Source organism: Brachyistius frenatus, unplaced genomic scaffold, assembly GCF_029030835.1.
Source record: "Brachyistius frenatus isolate BFR_SWC_R1_liver_20210118 unplaced genomic scaffold, ASM2903083v1 Contig_43, whole genome shotgun sequence".
Taxonomy (NCBI): domain Eukaryota; kingdom Metazoa; phylum Chordata; class Actinopteri; family Embiotocidae; genus Brachyistius; species Brachyistius frenatus.
In genome coordinates this window covers 3,156,327-3,171,503 of record NW_027210642.1, presented here as the reverse complement: position 1 = coordinate 3,171,503, position 15,177 = coordinate 3,156,327, and the positions used below count along the sequence as shown (strand labels likewise).

General features: G+C 38.6%; 1 protein-coding gene across 1 annotated transcript; it reads right to left on the bottom strand.

Annotated features, from left to right (window-relative positions):
• Positions 1-413: 413 nt before the first annotated feature.
• On the bottom strand, positions 414-8,632 carry LOC138623450 (adhesion G protein-coupled receptor E5). Its single transcript, XM_069702994.1, has 19 exons — positions 8,212-8,632; positions 6,528-6,608; positions 6,090-6,260; positions 5,841-5,993; positions 5,575-5,721; positions 5,158-5,280; positions 4,998-5,041; positions 4,795-4,911; positions 4,377-4,530; positions 4,057-4,179; positions 3,758-3,948; positions 3,479-3,640; positions 3,184-3,378; positions 2,725-2,942; positions 2,547-2,607; positions 2,359-2,450; positions 2,013-2,181; positions 1,835-1,927; positions 414-1,482 (listed from the first exon to the last, which is right to left on the bottom strand). Exons 1-19 carry the CDS (start codon positions 8,240-8,242, stop codon positions 1,441-1,443), a joined length of 2,367 nt encoding a protein of 788 aa, XP_069559095.1. The 5' UTR covers positions 8,243-8,632; the 3' UTR covers positions 414-1,440.
• Between the last annotated feature and the right edge of the window lie 6,545 nt (positions 8,633-15,177).

Here is a 15,177-nt window from a genome sequence, read left to right as displayed (position 1 = left end):
CTCATAAACAGGAAGGAAGAGGATAGCAATCTCCCATTTCCTCTGAATTTGTAACTGTTTGGGTCTTTTAAGTCGACCAGGCAATTCCCCCTGTAAGACCTATGAAACAGGGAGTCAGACATGTAGGTGTAAAAAAAGGAAATGATCAATGCATGGGTTTGGCAATGATTTTAGATTTTAACAGAACTTTGTTGAATAGTTTTGATTTTTGACACAAAGAACTACAATCAATGCCTCCTGGTTATTTGCCCCCCTTGGGACCAAGTGAACATTTGTGCCAGGTTCTCAAGATAAAGGTCAAGAGAATGACTCCTGAATGAATGAGAAAATATAATGACTCCAGCAATGAGTATTTTATTCGCCATATTGAAATAGTTCATGGCCAGTGGTGGGAAGACCATTACACAGAGAGGTATATCAAAACATTTATTTAGCTTAAAGTAAAGAGAAAATATGAAAACACTTGCAAACTGTTAAATAAGTTGGAAAGACCAACAAATGTAAACTATACAGAGCAAAAGACCATTTTAACAAAACAGCATCATTTTGAAAAGTTCATGTGTGCCAAACGAATGCTTACAACAGTACTAATATTCCAGAAGACAATAATAACTACAGTTATCTTTGAAACTCCAGTTTTGATACATTTATTATCTAAATTTGGTAAATAAACAAACTCTTTTTAAATATATAGATATAATATATGGAGCAGGAATGCAGTCAAATATAAAAACATATTGAATTGCCCAGCAATATATACATACACATATATTTCAAATACATTTCTGTCTCAACTGTTCTCATATTTTGGGTCATACTGCATCTAAATAAAAACAATTTAAAGACTGTGGAAAAAGAAAGTGCTTGCTTCAGAAATATCTCTTAGATTGTTGTTGCTGGTTGAATACAGTACCTACATTTCTCAACAAGCATTGTTGATTAAACACCTGATAAAACAGATCTCCACAATATCATCAGAAATTTGGTCCAAAATCAGTAAATATTTTTTCACATGAAACAATGAAATCAATTTTGATTTATTTTCCTAAAATTAGTTTTCATTTGACAAAAACTTTAATGAAATAAATGATGGCATGAAATTGAAGCACATTATGGGCTTAAACCATGTGCCATTAACGTTGCTTTAATATAAAAATATTCCATTTTTGGTGACTATAATAATCTGTAAAATTGTAATACTGTCATATATATTTTGTCTGTTTGAACTAAATCCTTCATTTGTATTGGGTGACTATGATTTGAATCCAATAGTTTAAAATACAAAAGACCCATTTATCATAAAGAATGATATATTTACATAATTTTGCATTAAAACAAACAGGTGCGCTGGCTACAAATGGGCGGTGAGTTGCTGTCTGCATGTCTGAAATATCAGTCTTCAGCCAGTCAGACTTTTCTCCCAAGTCACTGTGTAGCTCCTCAGATGTGAGACTCTCCTGTGTCCTCGCTGCTCTTGGATGCCTGACAATGACGAGAGAAGCAGTTCAGTCATGTAAAACACTTTTATTACCAGGACAGGCTTTGCTTCACGATGCTCTTCACTTCACACCTCCTTAAATACCTCATCATCTTCAAACGCTGGAAAATAATTAGGCGTTTGCTTTTGGATGATGTTCAGAATTAAACTTTCAATGGCTTAACCCCATCAAGTGTCTAGCAGTCCCATTACAGATCAAATGTCCACATGCTGCCCACATGCATACTAAACGTCGTATTCAATCTTGCTCTGGCTTTGTGAGCAATGAGGGCCTCCCTTTTTCTTTTCTTTTTTAGCAAGGGTCACTATAACGGTGAAGTATAAATAACTGCTTACTTGTGCTTTGCTGGACTGGGTGTAACCGAACTCAGAGTACTTCTTCTGAGGTGCAGAGCATCTGGACAGAATTTTTCCATACTCCTCCCTCACCTAAAAATCACAATGCACATTCAATTTGGTCACCAGAAGAGTGAGCCGAGCTTGTTCTTCAATTTTTAAGAGGTACATGACAAACCTGTTTGGAAAACAAACAGTGCATGACGAAGAGCATAACCCCCTGCAGGCTGCCAAAGATGGTGAACAGGTAAGACATGGCTATGGTGCGTTCCTCAAACTGGAAACAACCGAAGATCCACATGGTGCCCAGCACGCACAGCTGTGCCACTGCAGTAATGGTGAATGCCCTGCAGGAGGCAGCAAAGATACATATAGTTTTTTAACACTCTGACCTTTAACCTACATTGTTGGGGAATGAGGATGTTACAGTAAAAAAAAAAGAGTAAATACATGGCTCACGTATGTAAATATATACAGTGTGTGTCTGCTTGTTGCAGGCAGCTTGTGTGTTGGAGGTGACTCACTTTATTTTCTGCAGGTTGTCCAGGTCAGGATTCAAACTTGAGAACTTTTGAGCCAGTTTCCACACAGTGATGAGAAAGAAGAAAATGTTTACCTGAAAGACAACAGAGAATAAGTTTAAAAACCAACAACTTAAAGTCAATTTTTAAGGGTATCATTTACCCCAATAACCATTTTCTGACATACTTACAATGATGATGACACAGGCAGGGCCAACGAAACTCCAGATAGATTCCAAGTTCAGCCAACAACTGAAATGCATGTTGACAGTTTATTGAGCAGACTATATGTCAACATAACCTGACATTCAAGCTTGAATTGAAAATAAAAAAGGATGAATATCAGCAGAGGAAAGAGAGGGAACTTACTATCTCTTAGTGCCATAGCCCTTGGCATTAACTATGGCAGATATGGCAACAATTACAGCTGGGACTCCATAGCCGCCTGCCATCATATAGAGGGTTTTGAAGTTTGTGTTGAAGACCAGGATTACCATCCTGAAGAGCTGAATGCCCTCCAGACACATCCAGCAAAAGGCTGCCAGGTAGAAGAAATGCAGCATCCCTGCCACCACTGCACAGCCGACCTAATGGGGAGAGAGAGGATCAGGACGACAGCAGTGAAAAGGGGACAAAGAATGACACAAAAAAGTGTGTTGAAAGAAACGGGGAGAAACTACTTGCTGAGTTGTTGTTTATACATTTTCAGCACCCGCATGAATCATTCAGCAGCTGTGCTGTACCTTAGAATATATTACTCTGCTGTATTTCAGTGTGGCTAAAACTTTTACTGCATGCATCCGGGCAGCAAGCTGTTACGGTATTTACCCGGTTCTCTGTCTGAGAGATGCCTGCAAGGTAGATCAGGATAGCAATGAAGAGACTGATGCAGAGGTGCAGGTGCATGGTGGTTCTTGGACTTTGGATGGAGCGAATCATTGAGAACGTCAGGATGCAGATGAACAGGCAAAGCAGTGAAAGGGACAAGCCCACCCAGGTGATCAGCTGCAACTCAAACTTATCCTGTAGAGAGAGAAAAAGAGGTTACATTACAGTACACAGGAATGGACTGAAGTTTAAACTATAAATTCAGAAACATCATCTAGGTAAGAGAGTTAGAAACCTCTATATCATAGAGGGCCATGAGCACAGCAAAGCTGCTCAGATGGTGACATGAACACACAGTGTATTCCGGGTTGGACTCCACCATATTACACCCACGAGGAGACCATGCCCCCCCTTTCACTGAGGAGTCCCAGAATACACAGTGGGGAGTTTGATTTGACTGTAAAACAAATACACACAGAGATAATGGCTGTGATGTAATATTTGTCTTGCAGAGGTGAATAAAAATTGCACAATCTGAAACAAGAAAAAACACAATGAATAGTCTTTTCTCTACCTTTTTTAGGTGGGACAAAGTGAGTTTGACTGGCTCTTTGAGGTGGCTTGTGTTTCTGTTACTGACAGTGACAGTCACTACTTTGGAGTTTATCTTAAAGTGCTCATTCTCCTCTGGTTTCATCCCACCAAAGAAGCCATCTGCAGAGTCTTGCAGGTTTAAATAGCTCAGCAAGGACACTGTTGTAAAGCCTATTAAAATTACAACAAGACAACACTGGTTCAAGTGGACATTCATTGGAAGTCAGATATCTCATTGAAAATGGTTAAAAATGTGTTATATAGAGGCATGATAATTACCTGGGTAAATAGAAGGATCTCCAGCAGCTGTCTCCAACTGAATGTCCAGCTGAGTCTGGTTAACTGATAAAGTCCTCGCTCCTTGGGGTAAGACAGGCCCTTTATGTACCAGCAGCTCCAACTCTAGACCCAAATAGACAGATAAGTATTTTAAGAATGTGCTCTGCTTCTGTGGAATTTGAAATGTACCAGCTATTAGGAAAAAAACAACACTAGATTTCAATATGTGGAAACCCCTTAAAGAAGCAAATTGTTTTGATAATGAAAGAAAGGATAAATTATACATAATTGGATTTACTTTATGCTAATTTATATCAAACCTGTGTGAGTGGAGGTTCTATTTGCCCCGGGAGTATTTATGAAGGGTCCTATGAGCCTCAGAGTGTTCTCAACCAAGTACAGAAAGATGGAGACTTTCCTGTTATCGTTGAAGAGTCCACTGGACAAGAGCTCGTCGATCACAGACAGTAGTCTCTACAGAGACAGGAGAGGAGGGGCGGAGGCAGGAAGAAACAAGGAACAGAGTTAGACCGGGGCAGACTTTCAGGCAGCACCTCAGGTCAACATAAACAGTCAACCAAGGTTGTGCTCAGACATCTGAACACCATATGACAGACCTAGAAGGCAGCAGAACTTCTTGTTTCTGCTCTGGTTGTGAATAACTCAAAGCTTTTTGTTGCATAATAAGATTGCATTTCTATTATAATTTACACTTTAAATTTGATCATTTATTTGTACCTGCAGTATGTCCTCTCCATCCAGCTCCTTTGAATTCTCACTCTCCGTTTGCTCCAGACATTTTTCTTCCAGATGCTTCACGAGATTTTGTGCTGTGAGGGATTTCTGGAAGTAGGACTTTGAGGAAAATGAAACAAAAGTGGTAAACAATGGGCATTTAAAATATGTACATAACTGTGATTAAACTGCTTCTTGTGCGTTACCTCATTCAGATTGTTCATATTTTTGAAAACATCACAGTCCAGTGCTGCGGAAACAGAAAGTTTGATTGATTAAATGTATAGCTGATGAACACAGCCTTCCTGAACAAACACCAGTTTAGTAATGGATACTGGAAAAAGTTGAGTGCTTTTGTGCTCTTACCGGTACAGTGAGACTTTTTGTTGCCATAGTTAGTGAACCCTGCGTGGCATGCACAGTAATGGCCGCCTGCTCCACGGTGGCAGGTTCCATTTCCGCAGATTGTCTTATCAATCGTACATATGTCTAAAATGGAAACAAATCAGGGACAGGAAAATGGTCACACTGCGTGCTTCAGTCAGTGCCAATGGAACAATAAATATCCTGGTGCACTATGAGCTTCATATACAAACTGGTGCCGGCTAGGATTTAAAGATAATAATGAGCCAAACAAAAAAAAACTAAAGCGACAAGTTAAATTAGTAGATCTGACTTACTGAACTTCTTCAATTATTTTATAAAACAATGTGAGACTCACTACTTGATTAAATAACTTATAGGAATGTAAGTATTTTGCAGCATTTTTTTCATAGCCCTGACCTTCACATGTCTCCAGATTCCCAGTGAAGTGTGATTTGCCAGATTTCAGTCCAAAGCCAGCCTCACAGACACAGCTATAACTGCCTTGAGTGTTGATGCATGATGCACTCTGACCACAAACTTTTTCTTCTTGACACTCGTCAATATCTAGATGAGCAGGAAGAAGAGATGTAAAGTCAGCTTGAAACGGAAACCGTCGATCAGCCATCACTTTAAACACAAAAGAAATGGCACTAACACTGCAGCACATGAAGAGAACATGTCACCTCTGCATGTAACATTGTCACCATGAACAAAACTCTCCTCTCCAGTAGTAGAAACAAATCCATCATCACAAATGCAGGAATAATTTGGAACTGCGTTGAAACACGTTGCGTTAGGTCCACAGATGACTTTGTTGTCCAGACATTCATTGATATCTTAAAGCAAAATATTAAGACAGAACTTTAATATTTAACTGCAGATAAACTTTCATCAAATGTGAATCAGAGTATGTGCAAATTGTGATGACTTACCTGAACACACCACAGAACTTCCAGTTGAAAGATTCTCAGTATCGGGTGATGATATGAAACCATCAGCACACTGGCAGTAGAAGCTGCCATTTGTGTTCAGACAGCGTGCATTTTCTCCACATTTCCCAACATCATCTGGATAGTCCTCATCTTCAGCACATTCGTCATAATCTGAAGCAAGGAAACAGGAACATGAAAAAGATGGGTATGACATAAATGGGTACTTAAGTGTATACTGCACTGGATTTGAAACTGAAAACGGCCTGTCAGTGTTTTTTTCATGTTTGACAAAAAAAAGGTGATCAAATTTCAAATGCAAATTTTATATATTATTTCACAACCACACTATGAATTTCTATTATCTAAAGATGCATGCATGCAGAAACATGTATGTTTTGCCAAAACTGATTAAATACAAAATAAGTTTGTTTTTCATACCAATGCATATTTGTTTCGTCCACTTAAATCCTATTGGGCAGGTTGGTTTCGACAGGACCACGACGAGGGAAAGGAACAGAGCTGAAAATCAAACAGGGAATTGTCAGTCTACAGTAAAGTTTGTTACCTCTTAAACATTATGTAATCTAATTTATTATCATTATCATATATTTTAATGTTGCTACCAGGAAATTAAAGCATCCATTTGATCACATAAATGACACCAGAAATGCTCTGGGTTTTTAAAAAAGCTCAGCAAAAAAGGTGAAGGACCTCATACTCTATACTCATTTCCTCAGATTGTTCCAACAGCATCTGTGTCGTAAAACAAAATGATCAGCATATGGGTGTCTGGAGAACTTTGCTTCCCATGTGAGGAAACGTCAGCTGGCACGGCACAAGCACAAAATAGCATTATATGTACAGGCTGTGAGAGTGCAGAGTCAGGATTTCCTGAATGACACAAGATGGGTGTGACATACAGGAAGTATAGTTCCATTATAGTGTTTTACATGATCAGTATGTCAAATTCATTATGAGCCTTGAAATAAGTCAGTAATTCATGGTTGTCAGTTCCTTCTGCTGAGGTATATGCTGTGACATAATGTTTTAATTTAATTCCTTCTTTGGCTTAAAAAAAAAAAACCTCCTTCAGCATTTCCACTGTTTTTTCGTTTGGAAGGAAATAGATGCCAATAAAAACTGTTGGCTCCTGATGCAGAACTCCCACTCCCAAGTACAGCACAGTGCAGTACAGCATCTTTTTGGTGATCTGGGAGAACATGACTATTTAATTACTAATTTAATGAGATTTAGAACAGTGTGCTATTATTATTATTGTTATTGCACAGAGGACCACTATTATATTATGAACTTGAAGTGATATTTATACACTATGAGCTCATCTCACAGCACCCATGTTACTTTCTGCCTGATAGTGACCGCAGTTACACAATGCTGCTCTCAGAGAAAGAAGTGTTGTGTTGCCATGCCACCAAATAACAACAGTGAAACTACTGCAAACCACAGAAAATGTTCATAATGTCATAATTCAAATCTTAATCTGCATATTACTTACTAAAGACTATTTCTTCTGAAGACAACCTTTATCTGCATCCCGTTGTCAGCTATCCATAAATATGGTATAGTGCGTTGTTTGAAGAAAAGCTGCAGTGCTCACAATCTAATTTTCTTTCTTTTTCTTCTAATTCATTTGAGCGCTCTCCCACAGCCAGGCTTCAGGCTCTGTCTGCTGCAGCAGGGCTCAAATTAATGACCGTAACAGTTTTCACCATTATAATTTTACCAGTTGGACTATTTATACGATTTCTGGCTGATTTTATTACAGTGAAAAGCTACCAAACAAAGTAATAAAAGAGGGAGTTTAGAAATAGACAGTACAGTAAAACTAACTTGAATATTACTAATCTTTAATCCACTTTTAGTTGAGTGATGTAGTATATTTAAAACTAAAACTGTCAAAAATCATCTGTCTTTTTTAAAAGTCTAAAACATCACCCCAAGTTTGAAGTCATACAAGACACACATCAATTCCAATTCTTAAAAGTTTGTAGGTTACTGAGTTACTTGGTTTCCTTTCTTAGAGCACAGAACATTTCTTAACTCTCTCAAAACAGATGTTTTTCCATTCCAGCTGTGCAAGCATATGACAGATGTGACTCACCCAGTACCAGGAGGGTCCACCTGCCCGTCATGATGAAGAAGCACGGAGTCCAGAAATGTATAATGAAAGTTAAAACAACCAAAACATAAACCTGAGAATTACATTCAGGTGATCCAGATTGTTTTCTTATTGTCTTCTCAACTTTTTGAAAGGTCCCCCAGTTCTTTCTCTAAATTAAGAAATGTAAAAGGGGAAAAATTAATCTGAATCCACCAGTCAAGTTTATGGATATTGAAAAAAGTAGCTACAGTATACCACCAAGTAAAATGTATTTAAAAAAATAAAAAATAAATCTCAAATAAGATCCCTTAAAGTACAGAATGACCTCTCCTGTTTCTCTCTTTCCGTCTCTCCCTTTGAATCTTCATCTGCTCTCAGTACTGAAGTGTCATCCTGAGAGTGCTAGTTTTGAAGGAGGGAGTTTTCTCCCCCCCCACCCCCCACCCCCTCTCTCTCTCTCTCTCTCTCTCTCTCACTCTCTCTCTTTCTCTCTCTCTGAATAGCACCCCAGATGCAGAAATTATTTATCAGCAACTATGGTTGCTGTAGGGTGGGGTAATGGGGACAGGACGTAGTCATGTCACTCGATTCTAGATCCATGCCAGCTTCTTTACAGTGTTTTTGTAGGTTATTAATGTCTCTCCTGCTGTCTTTGTTCATCTCTGTTTCTCCTGTTGGACTCTGTGCTCGGTAGACCAACAGGGTTAAGAAGAGTTTAGATGGTCAGATGTTCATTGTTTTACAGAGTCCTGCCGGCTGGTACACTCCCATAGGCACACAGCCTGCTGACTATGACGATGACATACATATGGCTTTTGCTTCTGGGTGACTCTGTCTGAGACAATGTAACAATGGTAGCAATGTTGAGCCTCATTTGGCATAACCTAATGAAAGAAACCATCTAATTTCCGTTCTTGTTCTTCACAGTGGAGTATAGCCGGTATGTAATTCACCTTTCCCCGAAGAAAAACATACTGTACTTCTATTCAATGAAGGGGCAGATGAAGCAAATTGCTAGGTTCATGGATAAATGCTTAAAACCTACAAAAATATGCTGTCTGTTGTGAACCAAGTTCTTTATCACAAGTTCAACAAAGTATTTCACAAATACAGTATAAAGTGTTGAGGAGGAAATCAGTTCTTTCTCATACTTTTTTGATGTTCACTACTTCTGAGTCACAAGATGTCATCGCTAAATGAAAATTGTGTGGGCTGACTTGAGCTGTGAAAATCGGAGGACATGGTGTCATGCGGTTCAAGAGACCGATTTAATGAAACAAAACAAATTGAGTTGTTTGAGTTGCAACTTTTCTTGTTTCCAGTTCACAGCTGCGAGGTTATTTTCAGTCCTCAAAACAGTATACAGAGGCTAACTGACCGGCAGAGTGGTTACATTTCACAGTTTTAAACAATGAGTTGGGCTTAGAGCTTTGTGGGGCTGAGAACATGGAGATGACAGACAGCAGGCCCTGAGGGCTCAGACAGATTTAGAAATGTCCTGACATTAGCATGACCTATTAAAAAACACTTGCCTATAAGTGTCTGTGAACTGAAATGATTTTAAAAAAAAAAGAAAAAGAAGATGATTCATTTATTCTACCAGTGACTTGGTTAGGGTTAACCCTAACCCTAACCCTTAACAAAGGGTTTTTGGTGCACACTCTAGTCTGATCTGAGATATTACTCTGAGAATCAAAGAGGTCATATTTAATCTTGAGAAACAAATTCTAAAATGATTTTTTTTTTTTTAAATATTCAAACTTTGCAGGTTCTTTCAAAAGAAGTTACCATCATACACAGGAAAACAACGTATGGTGACTGACCATGTAGTTGTACAGCTCAGCCTCTGTATTGCAGCTGTTAGATTGGGCACATATTGAAGGATGAGTCTTTGTTCTAAAGACGCTATGAATAACAGCATGATGTGTTAAAGTTACTCTGGGGAGAGATTCAAAATGACCTTGTAGGAGAAAAGGTCAAACCTTAGTCAAAAAGCCAGTACAAAAATGAATGGAGCTGAACACCGACACAAACAGGCAAAACAGGAATTGAACACTTTTACACAAACAGGAAACTAAAATAGGGTGGTATCCAAAAAGGCCAGTAGGAAGAACACAATGCGATTATCTGAAATTAAGAAAATGGAGGTACAAACTTTCCCTCCAGAACAGAAACTATTTAAATACACAGGAATGAGGACGTAGGGCAAAAACATCAAATTGACATGGAGAGAGGGGTACACTGACTGAACGCACTAAGAGCAGGACAACGAGGGTCAGATGAAACTTATCACAGCGCAGTTAATAGTCACAGAGGTGGGAAACACAGCAGGGCAAGAAGTGAAGTCATAAAATAAAACAGGAAATATTAAGGAAAGGAAAACAAAAAGAGAAAGGCATGGAATATGACGGGGACCATGACATGAAGCATAATGTAACTTTAAGAAAGCAATAACCACTTTTACAAAGACAACATGTATGTACTGCACACAGAATAAAAAGTAGAACTAGACATGATCCACCAGATGAGGATTTTCGACTGGAGAATACTACAATAGATCATGCATTACGTAAAATGGGCAATGATTTTCAATGCCTTTGGGCTTGAGCCCACAGCACACGCTGTGCAGTGCTGATGGCAAGGATAAAAAGAAGGTTTGAAGAAACACTACTGCCCTTTTTTCTTTACATAGAGGGAGCAAAATGCACTTTATTTACAGTATCATTACAAGTCATTGCAGCGAATGAACACATCATTCACATCAATAAGATGTCGTATTTAAACTGAGTGATGTGACTGGCCCATATCATGGTCAATGTCAGGCTCTGGGTATGTGTTTCTGGGGAGGGATATTATCTGCACTGCTCATTTAAATCGGTGCCTTGGATGGTAAATCCTTGCAAGAAGTAATGAGGTCAAAGCCCAGACAACGAGTATCACCTTTGTACATACTCTGTATTCAAATGATGAATCCGTTCCACTTGAGTTGGCCGACCGTCTTGCTACAGTTTAATTATGGCTTCTTTTTCAAAGAGTGATTTCCAGCCAGTATGATCATGGCAGGCCTCCAGGCCTTATCCTGTTACCTCGAGACCTTCTTCCTGCCCATACTGAGATAGTGTACATATAGAGTTTTGATTTTTTTTGTGTTGGCTCTATTTGTTTTCTTTTTGTTTCTTTCTGAAATCTCAAACAATGAGGAGGGACCTCAATGTGGCCCAGCTGTCTCAACATCTTCCTGACAAACCCTGAACAAAAAGGTCAGAATTGAGTCTGAGCAGTCTGGTCTCACTGCTGTCTGTGTCTGGCAGGAATGACTGATACTTATTTTTCAAAGAAAGCTGTACATCACTGAATATTTCCAGTGCTGGCACACTGATGATGTCACTATGATGTCTGCTGCAGTGTGGAATAATGTTGAAGTCAGTCCACTTGTACAATTACATGGCCAGTAAAAGTGACTTCAATAACGGTTAAGAATGGCCATTATATCTTCCTCTTGCACCACTGGTCATGGTCTAACCAGCTAGAAAATATATTTTTTAAAAGCTTGTGAAAATGTTTTGAAAATGGCTGAATGACACAACCTGGAAAAAGTATTGGGCCACCACACCATGTGTGAAGTATTCACCATTTAGTAGTTGGCTTGTGGTTAAGCAATCTGCTGGCCTTTTAGTTTACAAACCACATTGGGTATTGCTGACGCAGCTTGCACGTCTTGTTTGGATGGCAGCAAGACAAAGATGGACTTAGTAGTAAAGTAAAGACAGCATGCCAAACTCTCTTTCTTCTTTTCAATTTGAAACTCGGAAACTTAGGAAACTATGAATGTACGTAAGACATCCAAAATGGTTATTTAGATAATATTTCCATTTCCTTTTTTTCTCACTTCTGCTTCCTTTTTTTTATTTTTTTTATTTTTTTACAAGTGCCCCAGCTCAGAGAGGGTGTTGCTTTACATATGCCTTAATGAACATTTTCTCAGGCACCGATGGCTGGATTTTTCACTGCAAAAAAGAGGCAAAAGAGTGCATTTAATGACCAATGCTACTGTCTCAACATATGTATGCACATTTGAATGTTCTCAATGTGCCTGCATGGGTTTTCTCCACCCACTGTCTAAAGATTTTTTTCTAAAATCAGATGTGAATGTGAGCTTGAATTCTCTGTTGCCTGTCTTTGTGTGTTGGCCCTGTAATGGACTGACGGCCTTCACCTAAAGTCAGCCGGGATAGGCTCCTAAGTGAGCAGGTACTGGTTAAAGTGGGTGTAGATGATGGATAGATGATTGCAAATCCTGTGGTGGATCCTTCTTTGTGTGTAAAACCAGAGTAAATTGAATCCTTGTCAACAGAACCCCGAACCTGTTCAACCTGCACGAGATCAGAGAAGCTTGATTTCTACATATTTTACCTCCCACGATTATGTCATAATTTTTACTGACATTATATATATATATATATTTTTTTTTATTGAATCACTTGTCCTATCGAGATAGTGAATTTTGTGAATACTTCCTTTCCTTTAGTCTATAATCAAGCTACTTTTATAAAGTGCGCCACACTTTATACGATGTGTAACATAATTCTGAGAGGATGTACAAGCGATGACAAACTGATAATTCTGGTTTTGTGGTTTCCCCTCTTTTTTTTTTTTAAATTTGATGGTGTCAAATTTGATGGTATGTTTCCAAAAGTCGGTCAACACCTGCTGAACACTAAAGTATGAAGCAGAATCTATAAAGTTTAATTGACTGTTTATCACAAAAGATGTGAAATACAATGTATTTTAATGTGTATGGGTGTTGAATATTATTCAGAATGACACAAAAAACCAAATCAGCTTTTGAATGCAGCGTTCAACACCCTCTCTGCCTCTACAGTACCTTGTTACAATATGTGCAAAATGACATTTCCCTTATATAGCTGTGAAAAAATAGTTCTCTTGCATATAGAGGAACTGGTGATCACACCTTCTGAGCTGAACCTTTAGGGCTGACAAAACAGAAGTGTAAAAAAAAAAGAAAAAAGTTTTGTGTAGCTGCTTATATTAAGTTGACAACTTCCTTGTGTTCTTTGTTTCATTTGTATACAAAATAGCTGTACTTGCTGTTCTTTTTGGTGAGATACTTCAGACACCTAAAATATAATAATTGGTGTGAAAAAGGGAATTAAAGCAAGGTATGAGGAAGATGCTAACAAATTTCTGAATTTCATTTGTATTTGATCTATGGTGTGAAGAAAGCCCTTGCTTGTAAATGTTAACGCAATCACACCCAGAGGCTTACTCAATAAAGTTCTAAATTTAAGGCCTGTTTAAGGCCAAATCATTTTATGACCCCACAAATTCACTTTTTTTGAGCTTACACAAATAAAACAACTCAAATTTTCAAAAGGTTTTTAATCCACTCTGTTTAGGCAACACCCTTCAAAGCTATAAGATTTTGCTCTACTTAGTGCCAACTCAAAATGGTGTGTTGCTGCTCACTTTGAATGTCTTGGTGAAATGGCATCACCGAGTGGAGGAAAGTAGGTACTACACCACCAGCCAGTGAGATTTCCCTGTAAATTAAACTGCAAATGTTGGAGACATAGTGGATGCCATTATCTCAGTTGTTTCATTTTAATCTCTGGTGCACATTTCTCCTCTGTACCACCTTGTTTTTTTATTCTTACATTCAATGGATGTAGATGCAATAAATATATCATGCCAGGCAATTTACACGTTTGTTTACTTTAATATTGTGAAAATTCTTCTGGGTGGTGCAGATTAGGGCAGTCAATTTCTCAGTAGAGACCATGTTAGATGAGAGATCATTTTCAGGGCTGAGAATTAGTCTTATCAGGTGCAATGTGGGGCAACAATTTGCCTCCTGTTATTGGTTTGGAAATTAAGATGTATCCACCAACTCAGCAAATTCAGCAAGTTTAAGGGAAACTCCTAAAGATGCTTACTTGAGCATTTTGGACACGGTGCTGGTTCACATGTACAGTACCAAAGCCACAGGGGTGCTTTGGGGCAAATAATCAAACCATGTTTAATGTTAACAGGAAAATACTTGCACTGCAACACCCTCTCTTACCACCCAGGTTCAAAGGGGGATTTCTTAGACCGGGTTGGTTTTGGTCATATTCGATGAGATTATTAGACAGTTCTGAGAATCTCACGACTCAGGTTACATTTTCTATCATAATTTCAGCTCTTACTTTTTTTTTTTTTTTTTATCAGGCCATTGTTCAGTATCATTGTGGACCTTTCCCAATCACAATCGCGTGTCTACTGAAGGACAACATGAAAAATTGCAGCCTCCTCTGTTTTAGTAAGCATACATTTAATTTGAAGACATTTCTTTAATCAGTCACACATTGGTCAATTTTGTCACTTGATTTGTGGAATTTTCTCTGATTATGTGGAGTCCACACCACAGTAACAATACGAGAAGAGTGGAAAACGATTAATTAACCATAATAATCATATTCAAACATTTGCAGGGCCTCATTTTCACCTCTGTTGCAACTGAAGAAAGTAATCCAATTTACTCTTAACACTTTTTGTGTACACTTTTTTGAAATCGGTATCTTTTTTCTTGCCATGTTGTACCACGAGTCACATGAAAAGTCTTGCAAAACATGTGCGAAGGAAACAAAAGGGATCCACGTTAACAGCTGCAGCAGTGAAGAAGCTGCAATGGTGCGTCTGTGGCCGCAAGAGGGCAGAGTTCTGAATTCAACGCTCCACCTGGTGAACACACTCAATCAAACACACCCACGACGTTGCTCTGACCAACAGGTGCATGCCCGGCCTACAGGAGGCTCGTTCGGACAGGTGAAGAAACATCGATGTAACACTCTTCAGAGGAGAACGTCAACAACCACGGTGCTGCAACGCTTGTTGTGTGTGTATTTTGTGCAGGCTCTTTGTTTGCTTTTGTTTGTGAGCTTCTCTCGAAGTTACATTGCTGGTTAT